Source organism: Pezoporus wallicus, unplaced genomic scaffold, assembly GCF_028554395.1.
Source record: "Pezoporus wallicus isolate ANWC-B61680 ecotype Strahan unplaced genomic scaffold, APGP_CSIRO_Pwel_v1 contig_2, whole genome shotgun sequence".
Classification (NCBI taxonomy): domain Eukaryota; kingdom Metazoa; phylum Chordata; class Aves; order Psittaciformes; family Psittacidae; genus Pezoporus; species Pezoporus wallicus.
Window position 1 is genome coordinate 4,568,244 of NW_026639478.1, and position 27,924 is coordinate 4,596,167.

Below are 27,924 nucleotides of genomic sequence, written 5' to 3' on the forward strand. Positions count from 1 at the left end.
CTCTACCATATCTGGCCCAGCCATGGCACAAGCAGTCACGAGCTGGGGGTGTGTCCCACTTATAGTTGTCTGAAGAACAGTTTTCCCACTTTTTAAAGTTAGGCTTGCAGGCATGGTTACCTAAATAATTTGAAAATAAGATGACTTTGCAGCAATTCTGAGGGTGAGACTCTGCTGCTGATAGGGACATTCACAGCTGTCAGGGGGGCTGTGAGAATTATGCGTGTATTAGTAAGGGATGAATTTGTGCCCTGGGAATTTAAGATTAGAGCTGTATCAGGCAATAACCTTACCTTAACATGTCAAACTCTATTCCGACAAACCATATTAGCCTGCTACTCCAGTATGTGTCGGTGTCTGGCTCAAAAACCACCCAACCATCCTCTAGGGTACTGAGCAAACTCGCTTGGATTTGAAGGTGACCCCTGCAGCACCGATGCTGTCTCTCCAGTAGGTGACACTTCAATGACTGCAGTGGGAATCAGTGGGACCTAAAGATGTTACAGCTTAAGACGGGACAGCCTGATGGTGGAGGCAGGAAGGAAGGCTCTGGCGTCAAATGCACCATCGCAATGGAGCCCTAGAACAGCCCTTCTCCAGTCATGCAGAAACCTTCACATCAACACAGTTTCATTTGTTTCCACCAATTTCTCACAACACGAAAGCATCCCCTCCCGCCCCTCCCCCACAGCCCCCCTCCTTTCTTGACAAAAGGCAAAATAAATAAATAAAGACTTAGCCTCTGCTTCGGGGAAGCGGCCTCTCCGGGTTTCCGCATTGGCGGTGACCCGGCTGGAGCTGGTAGGCATCAGTTTTCACGGCAAATAGTGGGAGTGGAGGGGGCCAGCGGCTCCCCAGCTCTGGCCGCAGGCTCCAGGCTTGACTGTTTCTCTCCCGAGGCTGCTCCCAGCTGTCATTGTACCAGGCCTGAGCCATAGCCGAAGGCATAGCTGCTGGCCAGTGAGAGGGACTGCTGGTGCTCCTCACCCTGCTCCTCCTGGTAGCTGGGAAATGTCTGCGCCCGGGACACCTTCGCTGAGCTGAGGTTGTGACCTGTGGTAAAGGGGACATGGACACAAAAGATGTAACTCGTCTTTCATTTAATTTGCTTTCACCATTTACACGGACTTCGATAGGCTGGCTTCATACTGCCCCACGGCGCCAGGGTACCTGGAGAGGAGACGTGCCACATTGGCCATTTTTGTTGGGTTTTTTTTTTAATTGCATAATATCAATAATATCTCTTATATTTGCTACTCTAAATCTCAGTTATGTTTCTCAGTTAGAGCTGATAAATGCACACTAATGCACATCTTTTTTATCTGAAGCACTGCTTAAGTAGTGGAAGTAATGCCAGCAGTTTCAAAGGGATTTGTCACACAAATGCCGTTAAATATACTTACTGTCTTTGAATAGGATGCCAGCTTGTCAGGCAAACACAGCATCATCGTAATTTCAAAATGAACTGGAGGTGGGATATAGCCCATGTGGCAGAATACTAGCTGGGAAGAGTATGTGTGAAGTGTTTTCTTAGATGGGCTTATGAATCTCATTAACCATGGCTTGCTCAGTCGCAGCCAGCAAGATGGGAAACCATGAAAAGCCAATGACCAAACTCAGAAGATGACTCCTATGACCCAGTTCTGTAACCTGATCATTTTCCTACCTCTAAATTCCCTTTTGAAACTGGCATTTAATTAGTAGCACAAAGTTCATTTCCAAAGTTCATATCTTCATGCAACATATATTCTCAATTTTTTGGCAATGCATATTGAAGCCTTATTTAAAATGGTATTGGATATATGCTTTTAAACATGTCTTTAATAGATGTATTATATGTAGGAATGCAAAATCATATTTCTCCGTCAACCACAGATATATTAAGGGATAGAATATATGCTCAAACACTGAAGCACTAGGCTCACGGTGAAATGTTCCAAAACAGCTGGCAGCTTTCTAGACTACTCGAGTAGTGCTGGAACTAAGAGTGATGTTCACCAGATTTGGCAAAACTGTCCCAGCATGCATTTGGAAAAGTTTGGCTATAAAATGTTACTGACAGCTTCATGAAAATAAATAATCATTATTCCCCTGAAGAAGAGAGAGCAATACTAGCACCAAGAGAGAAAAAAAACCCAATGAATTAATTTAATCCCATTTAGGATAAAAAGGAAATTATATTCAAGTCTTCTGTTTCCTGTATGCATGCCTCAGCTGCTACCACGTCCTTACTGTTCTAATGACTATTTCTAGCTGCTAAATCTTACAACAGGGCTGATATTAGCTATTCTCTAGCCAAAAGGATTAATGAAAATAAGTGGATTTTTCCCTGACTGCTACATTATATAATAATTAGATCCAATAAGACATGCTCAACAGACCCTAAAGTTCAAAGACACCTTGGCTCAAGCCAAACTGTGACATCCATCTATGGAAATAATCAGAAAATGAGTAGAGGACATCAGTTCAAATGAAATGAGAAAGCTATGGGTAACAGAGAATTTGCAAGTTTAGGAAAGAATGGCTCTTTCAATATGTTTACTTTCAACTTATATTGTTTTTAAAAGAATGAACTATATTAATGTATTTAAATAAAGTTAATAAAAAAACAACGGTGGTAAAATAATTAAATAGTCCAATGGTTCTGAGTTGGCCTAAGACTTCTAAGTAGTAAATGTCCAAAATTTAGAGGTTTGTTCAGCTTTTTTTTTTTAATTTTATTTGGTATATATATCCCATACTGGAAACTCTAAATTATAATAAATTCTTTTATTTGAATACTAAATATTATTTTAATACTCATACTGATCCGCCTTATAGAGTCTTGGGTACTGCAGTGTTTCCATAATTACACTTTATGTCAGCAGTAAGAATTTTGAAATTCAAGTTTCAACAGGAGAAGATTTTAGAGTAGAATTTGAGTTCCACTGTTTTCTAAGCTTCCTCCTTCAATAGTATTTTCTGTGCCCCATTTGGGTCTTAAAAGGTTAAGAGAAAAGAAGAATGCTGTTCATGGATCTTGCAGCACTTTGGTACCACAGTTGTTTTCAAGAATACAAGACCAACTCTTCTCTACAGTTCTTCTGACGTTGGCATAAGATGAATTTGATTAACACACAGTTCATGACCTGAAGACACCAACAGGACCGGGAGAGTCTTTTTTCCTGCGGCTTGCACAGGAAATGCCTTTCCTTATTTAAATTTACTCTCTGGATCATAGAATGCAATGAAGCTGTAGTCCAAAGCAATTAGGTATGAATGATCCAGCAAGATAATTTAATGCAAACTGGCAAATTACACCAAAATTAGATTTTTCCTGATCTTAATTATGTTGGAAGCAGAGGCATTATACACAAGGATCTTATTTCATGGCATGGTGCTTATTTTTAACAATTCTGTAGAGGAAAAAAACCCAATGGTTTCCTAGTAACAGCAGTGATGGATGAACATACAAGTAAATCGATCACAATTTCTATGAGAAAACTTGCAGTACTCAGCTAAATGAAAGGAAAAAAAAAAAAAAGAAAAAAAAGAAGAGATCCAGGAATAAGCTTTAAAAGCTCCCTGACTGCTGCTCACTGGGAAGCACTTTTTTCTGGTTTTCATTCAAAATTAAAATTCTTAACCAGAAGACAGGTGTCAAACCATTTTCTTTTGCAAATGAAAAAGAAGGTCATGCTTTTCATTTCCAATGCAAGAATTCAAGACACTCATCTGCTGTTCTTTGGTTAGAACACTCATCTCTGATGTACAGGGCCTGTGTTAAAATTCCTCTCTGCCTGTGGGTACAGTTCAACATTACACTTTCTGTAACAGAAAAAAAATCAGCTGAAAATGTTCCCTTTCTTCTCTCTACCAACACTACTGTTCACTGTCCCTCAGTTGTGCCATTGCAGCTGAAAGGTTGAAGCACTTTGGTCATCTGGTTTGCAAAAGCCCTACAAGCAGTTGAACTGGCACAGGTAAGGAGCAGCCAAGCGTAAGAGATGGCAGGGTTTTTGTCAGACTGGCTTTGGTAGAGATAGTTTGTTTGGGGAATGATGACCTGTGAGCAATATGCAACCAAATGCAGGTGAATGCTATTGCCAGCAGACTACTCACTTCTCTGACGCAGGATCACTTTTGAAAACCTGTGACGAAGCATTTTCTAATGTAAGATCTAATATAAGTGCATAGGTTTTGCAGTTCAGTAATTAAAAATTAATAGAACCAGAGACTCCTGTGTTTCAGCTTCAGTTGCAGATCTTGAAAGTACCTCATATTACATAGTCACTAGGTAAAATAACCGGACTTTTGCAGCTGCACAGCAAGCTTTCATCTGGGATTTCTTAACCTCTGAACAGATGACTTCGCAAGAAAACCCAACATTATGTGCTTCAAATACAGTTTTACTTTTTTTAGGTAATAATAATAAATTTATTTTTGAAAATATAATTTTGCATTTACATTCCTAAGATTCTGAGCAGAAATCAAAGCCATTAAATTAAAGCCAAATTGATATCTTTATTAGTATTATGTTTTGTACTTGGGAGTGCTCTCAGATTTCATGAGGACAAGAGCACTGTGATTGCAATAGATGTTTCTATAAATGTTATAGAAAACCACAGTTGTTCAAAAGAAAATTTCTATGAATCAATCAGTACAAGCGAAAACCAAATAAAGTGAATCACTGGTTCCATTGTAAAGCAATCTTTTCTTTTTGGAAATATTCATTGGAAAGTTCTGTTGTTCAAAATAAACAGAACAGTCTGAAAATCAGTGAAACAGAGACGATAGGATTTTATCTACAAAGGATGGTGCAAGGAGGTGGAAAAAACCCAATTAGCTAACAGATGTTTCAGGAATGAAATGCTAGTAAGAAGGGGTTAGTTGTACGTTGTTTCCTCATGCAGTTCTCACCGGAGAATAAATGCATCCTTTCAGCCAGAAAAGTTCACAAAAATAGTACTAGCCTTTAATCTAGATTTATGTTCTCTAAGGACTTTCCTAGCATCAGTGAAAGTGCCTGTTTATATTAAAGGAGGCCAAAAAGATTACACTGAGGGTATGGTTTTGATGGGAAAGAATGTCTTAAAGTGCTTCAACCTCTAACAATCTTTGCAGCATTTTTGTTAAGGCACAGGACAAAATGGGAAATATACTGCAGCTATGCACCTAAAGCCCACTAGGGAAAATTTAAAACTAACTGCAATAAACTAAATTACTATGACTGCTTATTTCAGATGGAAGCTTTTATCTTCTAAGGGCTTTTGTTGCAAAGAAAGAGAGTCCACATTTTACTCTGGGTAAAGAAAATGTTCCTCAAAAAAAACCAAACCCTTACTACAATCTCAAATCAGTTAAGTGTCTATTATTTCATCCAGAAAAGATATTTTCATTTAAGGCAGAAAATAAATGATTGCTGTTATCCTATTTTTGAATTATACTGGTTAAAATTCTGCCAGCTCTCCATATTGAATATACAGTGTCTTCTATTAAGCTGTTGATGACAAAGCAGCTTTTCCTTTTCTGCTGTTAGATGATTGGAATAACTAAAGCAAAGTTTCATAGCAGGACAAACTGCTATAAAGCAAAACATTTATTTTGCAGTAATGATGCAGTTGGATTGGAAGGGCATTAATTGCTACAGCAATTATGCTGTCACTCAAAAAAGATGCAATGGAAGGAAGCAGATGGAAACTGAAAAATAGTATAAACTACATTACAGCATATTGATTTCTATGTACTTATTGCACATGGAACTGTGGGTCTCTTTCAGTTTTAAATAAAGAAATACAAGCTTTCCCTTCAATTTGGCTACAGTTGGAATTAAAACTCCAGGGAGCATGGGTGGGCTCCAAATTTTATACTTTCTAAAATAATTTTGGATTCCATTTAATTAAATATTTATCTTTCTGAAGGGAAAATGAATATCAGGAAACATTTTTTAAAAAAATTGTTTAGTTTATTAATTAGAAATAACGTTGAATAAAAAAATAAACTGATGATAAAATATATAGGAAATATACTGAGAGTGACTGTAAAAAAAAAAAACAAATCAAAACCCAAAGCTGCTAGCATTTTAAAATATTTAATTTTATTCTCAGTTAAAAGCATCTTAATTTTCTTTAGAATTTGAACTTAAAATAATAATTTTGAGGGTTTTTTTTTGGCCAGCATCAAGATTAGTAAGTATCTAAGGGGAATATACTTGTTTCACAACCCTATCACAAGAGTTTCTGAATGCGGTTTTACAGATCCTACAGAAGTGATTTTCTTCTTTTATTTTTTTTTTTTTAATGATACTTTCAATTTTTAGCTTATTGATATTTAAAGTCTTTATCAGGAAACCTTGATCTGTGCTAGCCCTGCACTAAGCAAGCAGGAGGGATGAATCAATTCCAAACCCATACTCTAACCCAAACTTTTCTGTGATACGGTGCAATACCGTATTTTCAGCCAGTTTGCTTTGTGAAAGAAAAAAAAATTACTTTGTTTTAAATCAGTTAAAGAAAACATTCAGCTGTTCTTCCTGCCTGGCACACAGTATTTGGAGAGTCACAGTTTTCTGTGAATCATTAAACAGGTGATACAATTTGTCTATGTTAGAGAAACGACTGCAGTCAAGGATTTTGTTTTATAATGAAAGATACAGGCATTATAGAATAGTTAGGGTTGGAAAGGACATTAAGATCATCTAGTTCCAACCCCCCTGCTATGACCCTGAAGAAAAGCTTTTGAGATAAAATGTGTGCAGTTTAATACAGAAACATATCAAAATATCACCAACTGAATTAAGACTTTAAATAAAATCTTTAATGAGTGCTGTAACAAAGCTACCTGAAAAGGCTTAGTACCTTGTACAAAGTGGTTAGCAGTTCCGGCCTAATTTATCCTTTCAACCACAGACTCGGTCAACCAGAAACTAATATAAAACACGTCCACATTATTTGCAAAATTAAGACTTATTACAAAACTAATAACTCTGTTCTTGAACTTCACTTATCCAAAGTAAAGTAAAATTATTTCATTTACCAAAGATGTAAACAGAGACTAAGCATTTTTATACAAAATGTAAATAATTTCATTTTCCTATTCAAGCTTGAGGTAATGAACTTTTTAAACAGAAACTTCAGGAAATTGAGACATTCTGTGTTGGTAATATTAAGGAAAGAAAAAGAAAATGGAAATTCCTGCAAGTGACTATTTCTTTCTCTTCAAGGAATATTAGAATTGGATGAGAATGTTGACAAATGATGATAGGAAAATGCAAGAAATAAGCAGAAATGAATGCTCTGATCCTAAGTGCATATGGGAAAGGCTAAAGTAGGGGGAAGAGATAACAGCTAAGGAAAACTCCAGTAACAAAATTATTTTAGTCTTTATAGTGCTTTGCATCATGGGGATATAATAAAGCAACAAAAGGAAAAATAATAACATTACCCTGCTCCTGGAATAACTGAAAAGTAGAAAAAAATACAAAGCTAGTAAAAAAAAAAGAAACAAACATGCAAGATAGATGAAATTGCTTGGATTCAGTCAATTTGTCTCAAATAATGATATCTGCTGTCATTTAAGTAGGTAGAGGCACACACTTTGCTGTCTTTTGCTTTTGATTCCTGTGTAGAGTAGCAAGTCATTATGAGAGTCAACTGATTGTTGATCTCTGTGCATAGTTTGAGAGCATAATTTACTTTTTCTTTTACATCCTTGAAAAATTACAGTTACCAGAGTAGAAGTAGGTAGCTATGTATGCAGTGTTATCATCTTGATTTACCAATTTGGTAGCTCATGGTTCACTTTTCCCTTCCTCAGAATGTTTTTGTTGCATTTTTATTACAGCCAAAATAAATGCCTGATCAAAACACAGATTTTATCAGACAACTTGTTAAAAAAAATCAACCCCTAAATCTGTTACTGATTTAGCATAAAGCATCTTACTAAAAAATGCAATTCAAAAATGTAAATTTATACATTGCATATCACTTTGATGATATGGAATATCTCACTGTTAAATATTTATTGCATTTCAAACCATGCTGACATTTCCCCTTGGATATGTATTCCACAAAACACTATACAGGCTTCATGCAATTTTACTGATAATACAGAGATGAAATGAAATAATGAATTTCTATTATCAAATTAGACTATCTAAAGTGAAATGAAGGAAAAAAATACATTGACAATGTGTCTATAATGTGGAGATAGCACACTCCACTTTAAAATGGATTCTACTGGAGGCTGAGTGATTAGCACTTTTCAATCTTCTTGTTGTCTTAATTCTGCTGATCTTTGGTATGGCCAATATTTCCTGACCCACTAGTATTTTCATTGTAAATCACAAAGATTTATAACTAGCCCATAAAAAATTGCCATAAAATGTAACTCAGCACATGAGGTCTGAAGCCAGAGAGCAAATTTGGTCTGAGGCAATGGAGGGGATATGTTTTTCAGCACATTTTTATGTAAGTAAAATACAGCTTTGATTGGAAAAAAAATAAAAAGAAAAATTTGGCAGGCAGTATAGTTTATATTGCTTGACACAGGAAAAGATGGGGACAAAGGATTTATGAGACCACAAACGGATACCTATTCTACAAACACTAATTTTAAAAGACAATTTTATCATGTAAATATAACATGAGAAATAAACACGTATAAAATATAAAGTCTAAGATAGGCAGGAGATACAGCTGAGCCCTACCTTTGGCTGTCCCAGGCAGTTTCTTTGCTTACCTGAAGAGCCAAGGAAATAGGGAGATACATGGTAACAAAGCTATCCCTTATAAAAAACAACCAAAAGAGCAAAACCAAATCCAAAACATGTTTTATGCCTGCTTGGCTTTTGCTGTGGAGTCAGATGTGCGCCACTTCTGGCCTGTTCAAAGAAAAGGAATGCCTGGGATTTGAAACTTGTTATGAGGTGTAATGGCACCACTCGTTTTAGCATCAGCTGTGTCTTAGATTACCTCAGCAAATTGTTGCACTTCAATCTCAGTCCTGTTTGAACTCTGCTAGCACTCCTTATTGCATGGAAGCAGGAAAAATCATCGGTGTTTACAATATTCTTGTACCTCTGCTACAGAACTCATATTCATTTAATTACTGCACTTCCCAGGTATTTAAGAACAAAATGCTATCCAAACTGAAGGCAATGTCTTCCAAAGACATTGGTAAAGTCTTGGTAAAATGTCTTTCATTCAAGGAACTTTGAACTGGGCAATCGGTCTTGCTTATATATATTTTGCTGGGAAGGGGAGGAGAAGGGTGGTTTATCAGAGGTAAAAACATAGTTCCCAGTTTAATAAAATAAGTTATATAAACTGACTAAAGATTTTCCATTATTTTCTGTCACCAGTGAATGAATTTCAGAAAGGATAACAGATTTCACATTTATATATGCAGGGATGAAACACAACTTTTAGAACTTACACCTATTAAAATGTGTTCTATTTTTTAGCCATACAATGAAAGCATTTATTAAGCCATTTGTTACTTACACTTTCTATGAAAGAGCTTTCTATGAAATTGTCCTTAGAAATATTCTTTAGAAGTCCTTAATGTTATTTCAAGCCACAACCAGATAGTAATAATAGATGCTATATAAAAGTGGATATATTGTCTTAGCTAATAATTAGCTCTCTGGCAATGATTAAGAAGTTTCCTCAAATGCTTGAAGACATGAAGACACACCTCTGCAGCAGTTTTAAAGTAGAAAGGACAACAGATTTTTACTTTTTGTTTGTGTTATAATTTGAAATTGTAGGCTTGCCTTAAACTTACTTAATGAGACTGCAGGTATTTTATCTAAAATGTGAACTTGCTTTACTTTAAAATTGGACTTCACCTTTCACTGCACCTGCTTAGAACAACTTAAAAGAATAGACTGAATTAGTGAATTACTGAAAAACCGTAACTACAGATTTAGGAATGCATTGATACATTCCCACTAAAATAGCAAAGATGATCTGCCAAATGGCATGCAGTCATTATATATATTTGTAACTTAAAAATGTTTCTTAGACTACATACATCAGTAGTACTAACCCAATGAAAGTGTGGTGATAGCTAATTTTAATGTTAGAAAAGTATAATCTTTCCAGGGAAAACTCATTTTACATACTTCTGGAAGTAGGAAACCAGCAGAGTTTTGAAAAGGAGCACTGAACCAAATAAGCTTATACACACAAGAGGGAATCTTCTCGTTGAAATGATAGTATCATTATGAGTTTAATATCGGTTTGCAAGATGAAGTTGTAAAGCTCTACCAGAAAAAGTAATTGTTTTTTTAGTAAGGAATTTTGCAGGCTACCATTATACTATTGCGATTTATGATTTTGAGCATATTTTATATTTTAGAGAGAAAACTGAAGCTAAAATTGAAAAGACTGACTAGAAGAAACTAGTTTTTTTTTTTGTTTGTTTTAGATATTTTTCAATTATTATTCCATCTGCCTCAAGCAGACTCTTAAGTATTTTCTGAAGGATGACAACTTAATGCCTCCTTTATTTTTACAGGATTTAGTTCAGATTTCTCACATTTAGCGGTTTATTCAGGATAATCCAAGCATGATTCTTTAAAAAGGAATTAAAACCTTTGCTTATTTAAAATATTTCAGGCTCAAACACAAGGACAAGTTCATAGTATAACAATTTGTCATTAATAGGAGAATTTGAGATCCATGTGGTAAAACTTGAACAAGATTGAAATAAGTAATACTGGATCCCATCCTGAGCTAGCCCAACAGAACTGATGCTAATTGCTGACATGATAACAGAGACCATTTCCAGTCAGTGGTATTTAATTGAGGATCTTTCCATCTCCATATTCTGTTCAGTATCCAGACTGATTTTTTTTTCTCTATGAATAAAAATATTGCATTGTACTTTCTAAAGTTAGTTTACCTGTGACCATTAAACACTCCACTTGTCTTAGCTAAATATTGTCTTGAAATAAATTGACATGCACTGATCTGAATTGGAAATCAAATTCTACTATTTTCAGATGAGAAATTGTATACTGTACACAAAAAAAACAGAAATGGATTTTATGACAAATACTTGAGGTATAGTTTGAAAAATTCTCTAACTAATAGGAAATTGCATAAACCTACTTCTGAGGACAGATATATCAAATCTCCTGCATGCTTCCATGCTGTCTTCTGAGTCATTTTTTATTAGGCAATACAGGTGGTTGAACAGTTTATTAGCTTTAATCTGGCAGGGAAGCTACTAAGTTCTTTCCCAAAGCTTCTGTGCAGCCAATTGAAGGCACTGGGAATACAGGAAATGTTACTGCCTGTATTGAATGTAATAGCACTTTGTGCTCTTTCGTTCCTTGCAGAGATTATCTATATAAAACGTGAAAATAAGGCAGTTTACAGAGGCTAAACAAATTATTTTGCTCTATAATTTATTCTGCAAAATAAAGAAGCTCATTGATTTTAGGTTATATAAGTTTAATTGGAATAAAGTAGATGCCTAAAACATCAATGAAGCACTCAGGAAAGTTAATCCATTTTTCATGATACTATAAATAATTTTTTTCTAGCTGTGAAAACCTTCAATTACCCACCAGGAAATAGAAAACAATGGCTATAATTCACTGAGGGATGCAAGTGATGTTCTTTCCCATTTTTAACCCGAAAGAGAAATTCACTGTGATTGAGTGTGAACAAGCTGTGTCATTTTCCTCAGACTTGTGAAAAGCTAGAGGAAATGAGTGAAGGTAAATCTTGTGAAGGTATGTCAAACTGCTTGATCTGCTTGTGTCTGGAGATGGGAGCCTCCCCTTTTCGTTACTCTCTCGGATGACTAAAAACAGCTTAAGCCAAAGCACTTATTTCTCCCCCTGCTCCTAGCAAATAAAAAAATAAATAGAATAGAAAACCCAATGGTAAAAGTAAGACACACTGAAATTATCAACTACATGTCTTCTCTCTCTAAAATTTGTTATTAAATCTGTAAATATTCTGTCCTGTTCTGCCTTTTCTGTTCCGCAGCTCTCTGAGGCTGTTTTTTTGTTGGTATTCTTTTTGTGGCCTCTCAAATCACAGAAGCTGTGAGAACAGCACAGCAGCAGTCCCTTCAACAACTTTCCTTAATCCCAGCTGCTGGGAAGGGATCTTGACAACCCCAGTGCATTCTGGCAAATCAATTGACTGACCGGCTGGAGCAGGAAGGGTTAGAGAACTATCATATCTTAAGAGACGTTCATTCTGTCCTCTCCCATTACTTATTAGTTAAATGCTACTAAAGCAGGCTAGGAAATGAAAAAAAAAAAAAAGTGCCTTTAGCACAAAACAATAACCAGCAATCCTATGGAGAACAGGACATGTACAAAGTAATTATACTTCACACAGAGATTTGGAGAAAAGTGTTTTACATTAAAGCAAGGCATTTTCCTTATGGCAATTTTGCTATTGGCTTGGACTGGAAAAAGCTCTAATGCAGAAGTTAAATTCATTATGAGTGTCTGCAGTTGTACTATACAGATGATGAGGTGAACAAAGGTGAATCTCACAGGGTGACTGAATGTTAAAGATACTGGTACTGGGTAGCAGTTTAGCTAAGAGTGTGAAGAATGGATGGAGCCATCAGCAGTAGAAGGGAAAGGGAGTAACAAAAAGGACCCACTTCATAATTTCTGAATGAAGTCTGAGGAATTTCTTGTGTATGTCTAGACCATCCAGTGCTCCAGTCATTTTCAGCTATTGGAAGCCACACACCAGCAGGTGAAATTCAGAGCAGCCTTTCATGGAATGCTGCTCAGAGTATATTAGGATAAAAAAGAGACTAAAACCAGCTTTGCCTTCCTCCACCATGGCTTGCTTTTTGTGCTGTTTCTGCTCTCACTGCCCATTCTGCCAGAGCAACATCTATGTAGAAGCATACCATATGCAGTGGTATTCTTGAGTTATGTTGCTACTTATTCATGAACACTGCAAAAATTATTAACTCACATGTAAATCTTTAGGTTTATCAGTTAAGCTCTAAAAGGTGAGAAGTGAATAATGGAATATAAGCAGCTTTCCAAAAGGACAAAAATGGGAATTTTGAGAGCAGAAAATCAGCTGTGATTTAAAATGAAGTTAAAGTATAACTTCAGCAGAAACTGATGAAATGTGATGACATACTTTTATGTTAAGGCAAAATGGCAGCCTGCAAAAATGTGCTGTATAAGGTACTGTCTCCAGGTTGCAAAAGTAAAGCTAAACTAAAATTAAACATATGTATTCTCTCCTTTAAGACCATATTGACGACAATTTTAAGGGTAAAAAGAAAAAAACAAACAAACCAAAAATGCCTAGCGAAGCAATTTCATAAAATAAAGAAGAAAGCAGATTACTTTTCCCAATTATTTCTGATATATCTCTTTATAGCCTCCTCCTCCCTGGCGAAATAATAATTAAAAATCAGTAATTGTGAGAACTTTTATTCATCTCTTGTTCAAGAAAATAAAGCACTACTGAGGAGTCCTTAGCTGAGTCCTCAAGCTGAGATGTGAGATAACTTTTGTAGGACAGGTACGCTATTATCAACAAAATATAAGTGATTTATGTCAGAAGAAGAATGAGAGTTACACTCCTTTATGTTATAGCTCACACCAGTGATGACTGTATCATGCTGATTACTCAGGACACTGATTCTGCATCATAAAATCACCACATTTACAGTCCATAGCTAGAACTTGTAGTTAAAATAATTTTCTTTATATAGTTTTGCAGCTGCAGACATGAGCATTACTAAGGCACAGAGGAAAGAGTATTATATCTTTCTTGGAGAGCTTTGTCTCTCACAAGATGAGAACTTTGCATTCTTTTATGATGTTACAGTTTTCTTCATCAGTGGGAGAATGGGATCCACCTAACAGTTAGTTACTTCCACCTTTCTTTACAATGGATATTTAATAAAATACAGGAATAGGTATAAAAGCCTTTAAAGTAGCTCAGAAACTGATGTACTAACTCAAAATGTCTGCCAGTCACTGCTCAGTACAACAATCCCTGGCTTCATAAATTCACTTTGACAAGAAAACCAAAACAGATATTTCTGCTTTTTTAAAGAGCTTCATGAGACCAACCATATGCTAGAAAAGGCATTTTTCTGGGGTATAGGTTCTGCCTGTCCATTTACTTTAGAGGATAATCAGGAATTGAATTTAAAAGACAACTAGGGAGCTATGCGAATTTTAGAAGACATTCAGGCCTGCTGCTGAAGGCTGTGAGACCATATGCTTTGCTCCTATAAAAGTGTTTTTCAGAAGATACCTGGGGATTTCAGTGGAGGCAATGAGGAAGGGGTGATCCAATTTTTACATCTTTGGTAGAATGGCTAAGTAGCAATGATTCAGGCAACTATACTGCCATAATGCACTACAAAACAGTCTTATCACTAGTAAAGTGTTGCTTTAAGAGCAAAATTAAGGAAGCAGTAGCAGCAAGAAGCACACTGAAAAACACAATGTTATTGTTTCTACCAGCTAGCTATTATTCTTCTTCATTTAAAAAAATTATTGCCTTGAAAAAGCATCAAAGATATGTCACAATATCATGAATTTCCCTTTCCCCAAAAGCAAAGAATTCTAGTTTGAAAAGAAAGAGAAGAAAAACCTCCGCAGCACATGATTTCTTTCTTTCTTTCTTTTTTTTTCTTTTTCTGAACTTTGGCCATGCAAAAGAAAAAAAATGTGAAGTAGGGTGAAGCAGTGTGAAGTAGTGTGAAGTAGTATCTATTGTGTTTGGGTGACAGCGCCTTTGCAAGAACTGGGGTAGAGGAAAAGGAAGTATTATCTTAGTATTTTAACTCTGAACCAAATAAAGGAGGCAAATAACATTCTTCACTGTTTAAGAATAGAGGCACCATCTGACACAAAGCATTTACTCCTCAAAGTAGGATGCGTTTTTTCTTCACCCTTTGATCAGGGACTTTACATCTATTGTAGTCACTTTTGTGATGTCACACAAAACAGTTTGTTTAATGTCCCATTTTTGCCTAACAAGAACCTAGTATATATATGTGTATATTTAACTTACCAACTAGAAGCTATGAAACCAGTGAGAATAATTTCAAATTATGGGCAATACCAAACCACTAGGAGGATCTGTGTGCTGCTCAACCCACTCGTGCTATAGTAGGAATAAGGCTGGAAGGTCTAAGACACTCTTTTGTACAGCAGTCACTCTGCAACCTGCATTATTCCTTGATGATCAAAGTTAGGTACAGGGATACAGTACAGTCCTTTTTAGTGAGATGGAGAGCACCTCTTCAAACAGAGCCTTTTCTTATTTTTCTCCCATTAGTATTATTTGCACTGCATCTAGCTCCTGCCTCACTGGAAATTATTATAAAGCAGAGCTATTCTATTAAGACTTGTCTCTAAATTAAACTATAGTAAATGTGTATATGCAAAACATAGGGGGCCTTGGCAGATGTAAAGTATGCATTTGAATATTGCTCCCTGTGTCTCTCTCAAGTCTGCTATTTAACTTATTTCTCCCACTGTATACACCATTTAATATTATTTATTATGTTAGGAAGTTTTTTTTTTAAGAAAAAAAGTAAACCCAAATATTTCCAGATGCTAGTCTTTTTACAAATAATTTGAATTTGCATTACTGTTCATTTTATATGACAAAATATTTACTCAGCAGTTCCATCAAATGGATTAACTTTATCCCTTTTGACATGCACACATATTTCTTTGCTTATTTTTGAGAAATCTTTTAAATTCTTAGACTTCAACAGAATTCAAACTATACTTTTTCCCTGATGAGAGCCAATTGGAATTAAGCCACTTGCCTTTGTTCACCTTAATTGAATAAGAATTGAAAGAGTGGTTGACAATAAATGACAAAATAGATAAATATTTGACTTTTTAAAATTTGGAGAAATAATAATTTTAATACTAAACTATTTTTTCCCCCTCCAAATATTCCTAAATAATTCAAATATTGTCAAGGAATAGATGATGGAAAATTTTCTGATGAGATGATCACATATAACTGAATTTTTCTAAGAATTCATACAACCCCTATTTCTGTATTTCCATCTCTTTTTAACTTCATCAGCAATATCATGCATGAACATTTTCCATCAAGCATTACAGAGTGAGCTGCAGAAAATATATAATTTATTACCAAGAATCTTAAAAATATTCTGGTAGCTTTTAAATAGTTTTGATTTTTTAGTATTTTACTACTTTTTGTCATAGGATTTATTTCTATTTCAGATATATACAGTGCCAAGAACTTGTTAGCATGAACAAGAACGAGGATCAGAATGTGCTCAGCTGTAACCATAGACCTGCTCCCAATTCTCAGGTCTGCTAGGTTTACTTTTTGTCCGTTAAACAGCACAAAGGGGATGTAGAGCAGGCAGAGGTTGCTGCTACAGAATTCCCCCCAGCTAGGCTGCAGTTCTCTTGTCCTAAATCTTGGGGGTGTAAATTCAGTGTTGACTCTCTGCAGCTTTTCTGTACATTAGAAATAGCCTTGAAGAATCAAAAAGCTACAGCCAGCCAGGCTGGATGGGTCTTTGAGTAACTTGGTCTAGTGGAAGGTGTCCCTACTCCCATGGCAGGGGGTTGGAACTAGATGATCTTTAGGGTTCCTTCCAACCCAAACTATTCTATGATTCTATGATTCTATGATTCTTTTTCATATACACAGATCACATCTCAGGTAGAAACTCCTCTTTGTCTATTAGGTTTTCTCAAGTGCCCACATATTTAGAGGAGGGCTTGTTAAAACAGGATGCTTTATAGAGCATATACTAAATATTATTGAGGGAAATGAAGAGAAATATATGAAGTATAGTAAGCTGAGACACACTGTTAACCATTTTATCACTCGTCATATGTCTTGCTGGACTCCTTTGGCTGTTTACCTGTCCTAGAAACAATAGATTCTTTTTTTTCAAACTGATGCTTTATCAGCTGGAACACCATTGTTGCTTAAAAGATTTTAATATCATTCATCAGAGCTGCTGTTATTTCACAGCACTTAGCAGAACGTCCCACTGTCATATGAGAAGTCAGCACACCTGCTGAAAGCTGTGAATATTAATTAAATCTATAAAAATGAAATAAAGAAAAGTGTATCACTTGGATATAAAGCATCCAGATGAGAATGACCTAGTCTCACCTTAAAAGTAAAAAAAAATTTCCCCAAAAGATTTAATTTCCTGATAAAAAATAGCATATTATATCTCACATTCTGTTTTACTTTGCAGTTGACTAAGTTAGTTGAGAAATAACTACTCCAATCCCTGTGCTGGTTTAAACATTCCTGATGATCTGGATTATTTTTAATTCTACCAACAAAACAAAACTGAAGCAGAGCACAGCTTTTAGTGCACCCAGGCATCACTCCAGTCTCCATCACTGTTTCAGACATCAGCTGCAGCTGTGCAATTCCATCTCCTTCAGGAGAATTGTTCCCAAATGCCATCACAATGACTTCTGGGTTTTTAAATCAAAGGCTGATTTAGTCCCTACTCCCCTCCACGCTCCCCTTAAAGGCTCACAACCTCATCTTGCTGCAGTCACACATGATTATCACCCGCATGCAGGTGTCTGTGGCATGCAGCGTGACAACCAAGTGTGGCGCCAAGAGCATAAGAAACCCTCTCAATCTAATTCAGTAACTTGGGCTCAGTCTGCAGCTTCACAAAGCAGCCAGTTTTCCCTATACTGTCCACTGCTTGGATAATTAGTGTGACATTTAATTTCTCTTTTCACTAGGACAAGACACTTGGGTGGAAAGATTTCTCTTCCAGCATGTGCCTCTGGCCCCAAGTAAAAGGGAGATTACATTTCATGGTTCAGGAACTGACACCTTTTCCAGGGTGGTCAAGAGCAACCTTCCCCTGCTCCATAACTCCGCTGAAAGTGAGATATGATGGAAAAAGGGCAAACATGCGTCCTGTAAATTTATGTTGTCAGGTAGTTATATACAGATAAAACCTGCCAGTCACACTATTAGGTATGATGCCTATGCCATTTCTCCTCCCCAAATTTGACGCCTAAGCAGAATTGCTTGCCAAATATGTGGCACATAGGTTTAACTGTTTCAGATAAACCAGAGGTGTCTATGGATTAACATTGACCTTCTAGGTCAAAAGCTGTAGCTCTATTTACCACTTCTCCCTATGTCACCTCTGCTCTTTGTTAGTCCTTCAGGAATAAGACAGCTTATGCCACTGCAGCTCAGTTTCATATATTGGTTTGTATCTTGAGTTTCTGAGAGTTGTCCTCTATTTCACTGCAGAAGAAATCTGTCTTGAAATACTACTGCAGGGGACTACAGAAATTCTGTAAACAGAGTTAAAATATTGACCACAGCATTAGCAAAGTTATTGTAATCTTATAAATTAGATGTCAGTTATAAGATTTGTTGGATATGAAACTGCAATAGTACTCTTTTTTGCTGCACTTACTAGCTGCTATAGACAAAAGACTACAACACTGACAGAACAACGGGTTCAACCCCTGCAAGAAAATTACCTTTTTTATTTTTTCTTTATTCAGTGTTAATATTATATAGAATGCACCAATTAAAGAGTACGATTTAAACACATGAGTTTAGGAATATTGTTCCAACTGAGCATTTTTACAGTCAAGATATCATAAGAGCAACGGGATGCAATTAAATGAATAAGCAACAGTTAAAGATTACCAGCTTTGTGGCTGAGCCACAGCAGTATTTTCTTTGAGTAAATCACACACAACTTTCCTCAAATGAGCAAACAAGCTAGTAAGGGAATGGTTTCACCCTGTAAGCTATTATAAAATGTGCAATTAGAGACAAGCTACATTCACCAGACAGAAACCCCACCCATCCCAGCACGACAAAAGGCTCTGTTTTATAAATATTCAGATATAGGTAAGCCAGCTATAGTCAGATACTCCAAAGCTCATAAACAGAACAGCAACAAACATGGCAGCTAAGTTATTTCCATGTGAAATAAATACAGCTTCTCAAAATAATTCCTTCAAGGTTCAAAACAGCATAGCAGCATTTAAATCCTTTATTTTCTTTATTGTTGCAGATATCTGTAATAACAGATGGTTTCAAAAAGATGTGTTTCCATTTAGGCGTCTGCTGCACTGTATTTATGAGGGGGTACAGTCACAAGACACAGGCCACCTGGCATTGAGCTGCAATACATTCAGCTGCAGAACTGGATTAGGTGAAAATCTTCCGCAACATTAGAGAACTTGCTGGAATTTTGTAGGAATAAAAACCATGCACTTGTAAAAACTCTACCCTGTTTGTGTAAGAATAACTATACCTGATACTCTGTTTAGAAAAAAGAGTAAGGAAGAAGAAAGAGTAAATGATTCTTTTAGATCCAGGAGGTAGCCTGTTATTCGGCTGTCACTGACAAAGACCGAGGAAGAAACCTCTCAATTTATATGGGAAGAAATGAGTGAGAAGAAATAAGTTCATGAAACCTAGTCCTAAAGTCTCATTTTCAACTGCAGAGCTAATGAATGATCCATAAAAGTTACTTATTCCTTTCTGCAAAAATATACATGTCTGGGTACATGCACAGTTGTTTACATATACAGGAGAGCTGTAAGTGCATTTTAAAGACATGGTGTCTTTTACCCTTTCAGCCACAGTTTTTGAATAATGTTTTGTGAAACCTATACATTCTGTTGGAGTCCTTCTGGAAAAGAGTAGAAGGTGACAGAGAATTAATCAAAGAGTTCTGGTATCAATCCATTCAGGGGCTGAATACACATTTTCTAGGGCTGAAGCACAGACACCTACATGTGGTAGCTGCAAAATTTGTTCTGGATGGATATAACCATACTACTGACAGAAAGAAGCAAGGAGAAATGAAAGCAATTCATCCTTTGAGTCTGATGCAACATAAGCTGCCAACAAGCCTCTTCTCTCTCCTGCTCAGTGTTCCTCACTGTGAATACTGTGGTCACAGCCAAACTATGGTTTTGGAAATACGTAATGTAGGAAAGAAAAAATTCGATGACCCATTTAGGCTAACACAGAAGTTCACCTCTGTCTATGGCATGTACCTACTGCTGTGGTCTCCACATTCAAAGAAAGTAAACTACTGGGGAAAACAAAGCAAGCCAGAAAGCTTAAACTGAATGAAAAGTATCATTTACTTATCAAAGAGTGAGGAGACATTGTCATCCTTCCACATGAAACCGCTAGAAATTTAAAGAACTTTTTTTTTTAATCTGTGGTTGATATAATCTAGTTTATTTCCTCAGTCTTGCAAAAGATTTCTGCCTAATATGACTCTGAATCTCAACAAATCACAGTCTGAAAAGGGGAAGATATTCATGTTTCTGATCATTGACCATTGTTAAATGTTCTTAAACAAATTCTGAAATTAAGAATGTTTTCACTTTGGAAATATTCGAATATGTTCTTTTTTAAAAGCTTAGTTTGCCAGAAAAGTGTCAACACTTTTTTAGACTCTGAAAAGGTATTTATAGCCATTCTAAAAAAGGGAAAAGGAGTTTGTTTCTATTTTAATACCAGATAAGCATAGACAACCGACAGAGAGTTTAGTAGATAAGATACTGACAAGGTGATTTGCTTTGACTGAGCAGCCATAGAGGCAGGTCTTGCCAGCCTTGGGCAGGCTTGGTCATCCTTTGCTTCTTTGCTCCCCCCATCCTGAATCACCACTTTTGGTGACATTAAATTTACCAAACTTAACTCACATAAACTGAAATTGCATTGGAGTATGGTTTCTTGTTGTAGGATTATTTTTAAAGGCAGCAGATCCTTTGCCCCAACTCCTACTTAGGTTATGGGCACTTTCAGGTCCTCCAGTTTTGTAATGTACCGAACACTGGATCTTAATTCGCTGGCTCTGAAGCCACACCATGTTTAGTTAGGACCTTAAAAAGACAAATGGCCCTAGAAAGTGTCCTTTTTCCTTTTTTTTTTTTTTTTCTTTTTTGTCACATGGCACAGTATTCAATTTGAAGCGCCTTTACTTCTTGGTTGCATTCTCTCACCCAGTCATATGCAGATTCATCCATCACGTATACGTTCAGAAAGAAGTTAGAAAGTCTGAGAATGTATTTAATAAAGAGGACATTTAAAATGACCATTTATTAATATTAATGATGGGTGATAATTTGGCTGTATGATATCAGATATTGCATAAAAGTACAGCCTGACAGAATTATAATATCTATTTTTTGCTCTGTCATTAAACAGGCAAGAAGAACAATTAAAATGAGTTGCATAATGGAAAGTAATGAATAATAGCATACATGTTTTCCCACCTACATACTTTGCCTAACACTGAACCAAGAGCATTGTGTGGCCCCAAATAGAGAAAAAATGCTAAAAATTAGCAGTGTGGGAATGAAACAAAGCACCTGCTCAACAACTTCTGTGACAATTTCACAACAATTAAAAGAGGAATATCATGCTCAGAAATTAAAATCATTATGCTTATACTCTATTTTTCTGAATTTAAACCAAAACATGCACTGGTATTTGGATTCAGATTTGCAACCTGTAGTAGAAGGAATATTTTAAACTTCTAAGAGTTACACCAGAAAATTGACGTCTTCATCCTGCTGTTATGCTAAAATTATGGAAAAGGAACCCAGGACTTTAGGTTTTATACGGCTAAGGAAATAGCAGTTCTTCCACTCTCAGGACTACATGCAGAACTACGATAAGCTTGCTTTAAGAAATGCCTACTTTCATGTAAAAATGCATAGAAAATGATTTCTGCAGGAAAAAGTAATAGATCACCTTAGTGTCAGAAGAAGGAAAACATAAAGATTCACATATGAAAGTTCTTAAAATAGTAAAAATATATACAGACATGAAATACAGCCCATCTCAACAGATACTCTTGTTTCAGTTAGCTGAACAGTCTGGATGGAATTTAGAGCAGTAAAGCTAACAACTCTGCTCCTCTGTCACAACACTTTAGTGAGTACAACTCAACTTCTCTTATCAAATACATGACCCTTGTGCTAAAGCATTCCTTTGAAGTTGTCACTTTTGATGAGGAAGGGGTTCAGCACTTCAGCAGACAGATAAAATGAATTCTATGCAGTCATCAGCAATTTTTTTTTCTCTCAACATCCTAGATAGATCAATTCAATCGAGTTTATGAATGAGTGATTAATAATGGTTAATACTGAATCAAAGTAAAAGCTCCTTCAAGTGTTTCTATTGCTCTGCAATAGATTTAATTTGTGGCATGCAAAATGTTGTGTTTGTGTACGCCACAAAAAAAATCTGAAAAAACCCACCTGGTTTTGCCTATTCCATTTCCTTTCATAGACCTAATGTCTAGTGGTATGAAGCTCTTTCTGGAGGAGCATTTAGGTCACCTTTTTCTTTAGCTGTGATACGGTTGCACTTAAGCAGTCACTTCTGATCACAAAATAGCATTTGTTCTATGATTCAATGAGTTCTGCAAAGTTTGCAAATTAACAGAGGGACCACATCTGTAGTCTTTAGAACTGAGTGTTTCATACATTGTTTTGATGACTTAGATTCTAAACATTAGATTTTAGAACCCTCCCTTACTCATTGACAGTTAAAGGACTGGGAGCAAAGGGAACAGCTAAAATTCATTTAATAAAGTAATCTTTAATGAGAAGCTCTAGCAATGGACTAAAATCAGCTAAATAAGTGAGAAGGAAAATAAACTCTCTGAGAAAAAAATATATCTTTTTCAAATATGATAATAAATAATCCATCCCATAGCTAGCAAAAATAACATGATAAATTATAGACTAAGAAGTTATCCTGATCCTGCTTAATCAAATGCTCCTCTGGTTTCATTTTGTCCTCCACTGATTTATTCTAACATCTGAAATTTGTAGAAAATTCCATTCTCTCTCTTTGGGTAAAATCTAGGTGCCTCTATTGCAAGCAGTTGTTTCAGGCAGTTCAGTAATATACTGAACTGTGTCATTATGCCACTGTTCTCATATTTACCCTTTATTTTTGTCCAAAACCACAGAGATGCTGATGATAGATTATGATTTTAAGATATATATAGGCATATTATATCATCTCACTGTAAACTTATTACATTCAGATTGACAGAAAGGTAAAGTAAAACCCCTGTTTCTTGTATAGATACTCAATGTGAACAACAAAAAAGTATACTTAGTGTTAAAAGGCTAAATGTTAAGATAAAATTCACACAGAAATGAGTATCACTATTCTCACATTCATTCACCCTTTCATGTGAGTCTTTCATTACAGTATTTCTATTTCTCGTATAAAGAGCTGAATGTGCTGTGAGAGGGTTTGGTTTGGTTTTGTTGTGTTTGTTTTTTTTTTTTTCTTTTTCTTTGGCTTAGTTTTATAGCAAAAAGCAATGGTCTTTGCTAACACAGCGAACAGAATTATAATTCTATCATCTATTACATTTATACTTCCAGGAAATTACAATCAAATCAGTGGATCACATGTCTCAAATGATAGTGAGAACACATGGTGGAAATCAGTATGACTTTTTCTCCTCTTTGGTGTGAAATTTCAATTGGAAAATAAAATAATGAAATTGTTTAAGACAAAGCTGATTAATGATCCGGATGTTCACTGAAATCTATGTGTGTGAGCTAGTCCTTTAAGAATGATTATTGATAAGGTAATTTGTTCACATAGTTAGTTCCTCCAGTCTGATTACAGAGCTTAAACTCCTTGGCATGTTAAATACAACCCTGAAAATAACAAAGCAGTTATCACATAAAAATATACTAACAATATATTGAATATATTCATCTGTACAGAGGTCCAAAACTGGTTTTGTTTGTTGTTGCTAGAAGAAATACAAGACAAACAGCATGAGTGCAACTGCAGTGTGCAAAGATCAAGTAAAAGCCCACTTCTAAGTATCTCTAATTTCAACAAATAAGAAAATGAAGTGATACAAATATAAATCTAGCCAAATACAAATGTAGAATTGAGTTAGTTTATGCATGCACTGTGAGAAAATAAGGTTGTATGCAGATATATATCATCAAAATTCAAGAAATTTTCAAAGTTAAAACCTAGTTTTGAGTAAGCTTTCTTTAATTTATTACATTAATTTTATTTTAAAAATGAATAAATGTAAATTTGAGTAAACCAAATGATTATTGATAGAATACACTCTTTGCTTAGTTTTTTTTTTTTCTCTAAAATGAAGTATTTTAGAAATGGATTTCAATTTCTAACTTAATAGTCTGTTAAGTTATTTGGTAATGATTGCACTTCTCAAAATATTTGTAAATGTGGTATTATTTATGGCCACTTTCTCATAACTCAAAGTCAAAAAAGTAAGTTCTCCCAAGAAATTTGGAAAATTTATATTAAAACTTCTAGCTTACTATAAGAAATCTAGTAATAACTTTTAATATGCAAAACTTTCTGTCAAAATTGAGCTATTTGATAGTCTCATAAAAAACTAATTTCTTCTTTGGATATCATCTGTGTTATTTACACAGCTAAAAAAAACCTACTTAATATTTAGGTAATGTTTATAAAATGAACATCTCTAATGTTCTTCTTTTTCCTAGATATACAATTCAGAACATATTTTTTATTTTCACCGTGACTTTGATTTGTTGAATTGTTCCTTTAAGTTTCACGTATTTTAGTACACATATACTATATTTCTAGAAGCACTACATACACACATAGAGTTGACAGATAAATGCTTTACCATTGTTCTTGCCAGAAGGCAGAACATACGTTTCTGTTCCTTCCATCCTGGAAAAGGCTATGTGTTATTGTTACTACAGTGCTTTTTTTAACATTCCAGGGCAGAGAACAAAATGTTTCATTTTTCTGAGTCACTATAAAATATAGCTTTACCTTCTTCTTCCCTCTCTATTTTCAATAGGATTACAAAAGTCTTAAACACACTATATTAAACACACTCCTTCCTCTAGGTCAAATAAATGATAGACTACATAGTCCTATTCCAGTTCGACCAGAACATAAAGGCGCTCATTGTTTGTAGCTATGAGTGCAGATACAATGCACTGTTTCTAAGCAATTAATAATCAAAGGAAAAGTTTAATGCATTTCTGCTTTTTCCAAAGATGCTCAAGCTCAAATCCAAACTGAAACTCTCCAGACACGAAAATACAGCAGTTATTAAAAATAACCTTAAATCCTGGTACACACCTTCTTTTGTGGGAGGGACCCAATATAATATCAATTATTTACTTTTCAAAAAGTTCTCTTTCCAGAAAAAAAATTCTCAGAAAACATGCTCCCATTCTCACCCCCCTTTCCCTCCCATTCTGAGGTATCTCATCTACTTTCTGTGTATGTTTGGCTTCTTGAAGTGAGTTAGATTTTTCAAGTAAAATGATGAAACTGAAATTTCACATTAGCGAAACAAGTATTCAAAATAAAAATGAAACTGTAAAGCAAATAAACCCAAATATTTCTTAAGGAATCATGTTAAGACATTAAAGTATAATTATTTGTTTGATTTCAAAATCATACATTAGTAGCGTTTAATGATTAACAGCCTTTACCTTAATCATGTACATGAAACTACAGTGGTGATTACGTATACTGTTTCTCCAAATCATCCTATTGCTCAGAGGGAAAAACCTCCTAATTTCACAGATTAGACAAGCTATTCCCAATAATTTCTATGGGATGTATCTACCACTGTCTTCCAGAAGGAAGAAACTGTTGTACAGTCTGTGCCAGATCCTGCTTCATAGCATAAGCTATGAGAACTGAGAAAATGATTTATTAATTGACAAAAGAAAAATATTATCACAGAAATGCATCATTGAAAAAATAAATACCAACCCAAAAAAAAACAAAACCCAAACCAAGAAAACCCCAGAAAATTACAAAATAGTCAAGATGTTCAGATTTTCATGAACATGGTGTGTAAAATACCATGGACACAGGTATCTGGAAATACTCATATTGTTTTATGCAGCCTTTGCCAGGACACATGGTCTTGAGAAGGACTGAAAGCTCCTTTGCAGTATTTCAGGTACTTCCTGTACTAACACTACTCATAGCTAGTGAGAATTCAGAGCACTTGTCGGCTTGCCCATGAGTCACACCTTCAGCTTGCATGAACTGTTATAATCATATCAGTTGAAGCGCTGACTTCAATTTAAGAATTTATACCTTCCAAAGGTCTAAGGAAACATATACCCCTGAGGTACTGAGGAAGCAGTAATTTCTACCTGAAAGGCAGACTGCCAGATTTAGGGCAATTTACATGTTAGAGTGGTTCAGAGCAGGACAATTACGTTTTGTCGCAAATGTTTGTGTCATCTCTCACATCCCTGTTGAACGCTGACCTGAGCGCCACAGCTGCAGCAGGGAGGAGAAAAATTTGAAATGGAGATTCGAGTCAAGTTGCCTAATATCATTGAGGCACAGACACATCATTTGATCACACAGACTGAATGTAGATCAGGACTTGTAACATGAGCTCATTTATGCTGAATAAATGAGAACAAACAGCAGAGTTTTCATGCTAGCCATATGCCTTTAAATTGCTGTTATGCTAGCAAGTAGACAACAGACAATACAGACAATTTGATATAAAGGTCAAGGGGTATCTAATTTGGCATAAAGTTTGACTTCACAAAGCTACCTATCAAAACATTTTGAACAAATTTGAACTGTTTTAATAAGTTTGTGTCAGTTCAGCACACTGAATCAAATAGCCATGGCATTTCTTATCAAGCAGTAGGCACTTTCAAAGTGGATTTATTGTTTCATCAAATCACAGTCCTATTCTATGCATTTGGAGGATCATAAGGAAGCAAGGCAATATTTTAATCAAGACAGTGCTATCACCTATAATTTGTATGTGTAAATTGTGCATTAAAATCCATGCAGGTATTCTCCCATTAAAAATGAGAAAGCAAAAAAACCCCAACTATGCACATCTTTCATTAAGTTAGCAGTTGATGACACGAAGTCTTTCAATTTAACAATTCTTATTAATACTACAGTACGTTAACTGCTAGGTAGACTTTCTTCTTGCTCCATCACTTCATTTTTCAGTGTACTGATGGTCATAGTGAATATGAAAGACTCAAATTGCTGTCACCTTATAGGAAACTCTTGCTAAAGGCATCTGCATTTCAGTCTAATGGTGCAATATTGTGATACCATAATTCTTTCATAGTGACCATCCAGATCAGAAAGCTTCCTTTTTGTCTTTGTGCCTGAAGTGCAGTTTTCTCAGGAAAAAGGCTTCCAGCCGTCATGTGGCAGTAAATGTGCCTATTACATTCTCCACAGACACTATATTTAGTGCAGTAAATACTTACCAGTGATACCATTTTGCACATAGCCATAATGCCAACATAAAGACTTTTAAGTCATAGTTTGGTATAGAAAACAAAACATAAATCCATATTCTGAGCAAAGGAAATTTTAGGATGACAAGAAAAATTTCAAATGAAAAATATCTGTAGCACATTAAAATGGTAACTATTAATCATTGCATTTATGATAACAGTTCAAGTACAGAATAATAACATATACTGGACACCTAACTGTGGTGAGATAAAAATTTCTGATATATTATCTAGGGTAAGAATACAAATGTGAATCTTTTTAGCAAGCACACTTGGAGGTCTTTAACAGAGCTATCCTGATCCATAACAAATTGGGATCTGCTACTCATTTTGTTCTGTCACTGAATATGGAATACTGGATGCAATTGTCACCAACTATTTGGATATCATAGACATTTGAGTAATAAGTAATAAATTCACTTATGATGCACGAGAAATGAAAACATGAGAAAGAAGGCAGAAAAGATTTTAACAAGAAAATAATGTACATTGGGCAACTCAGACAAACATCTGACACAGAAGGTGTAAGGAGATTTATAACATGCTTTACCTGGCTATGTATTTTATGTCTGTGAAGTCTGATAAACATGTAAAAAATATGATAGATAACATGGCCTTTGGTTTAACCA

The 27,924-nt window shown here is 35.4% G+C and overlaps 1 protein-coding gene across 1 annotated transcript in view; it reads right to left on the bottom strand.

Annotated features, from left to right (window-relative positions):
- Window positions 1-720: 720 nt before the first annotated feature.
- The window catches only part of DOK6 (docking protein 6), a 236,443-nt gene continuing 209,239 nt past the window's right edge, over window positions 721-27,924 (bottom strand). Inside the window, exon 8 of the mRNA XM_057414770.1 lies at window positions 721-1,053. Within this exon, the coding sequence (XP_057270753.1) occupies window positions 914-1,053 (140 nt within the window). The 3' untranslated portion in view covers window positions 721-913. The remainder of the gene's footprint in view (window positions 1,054-27,924) is intronic.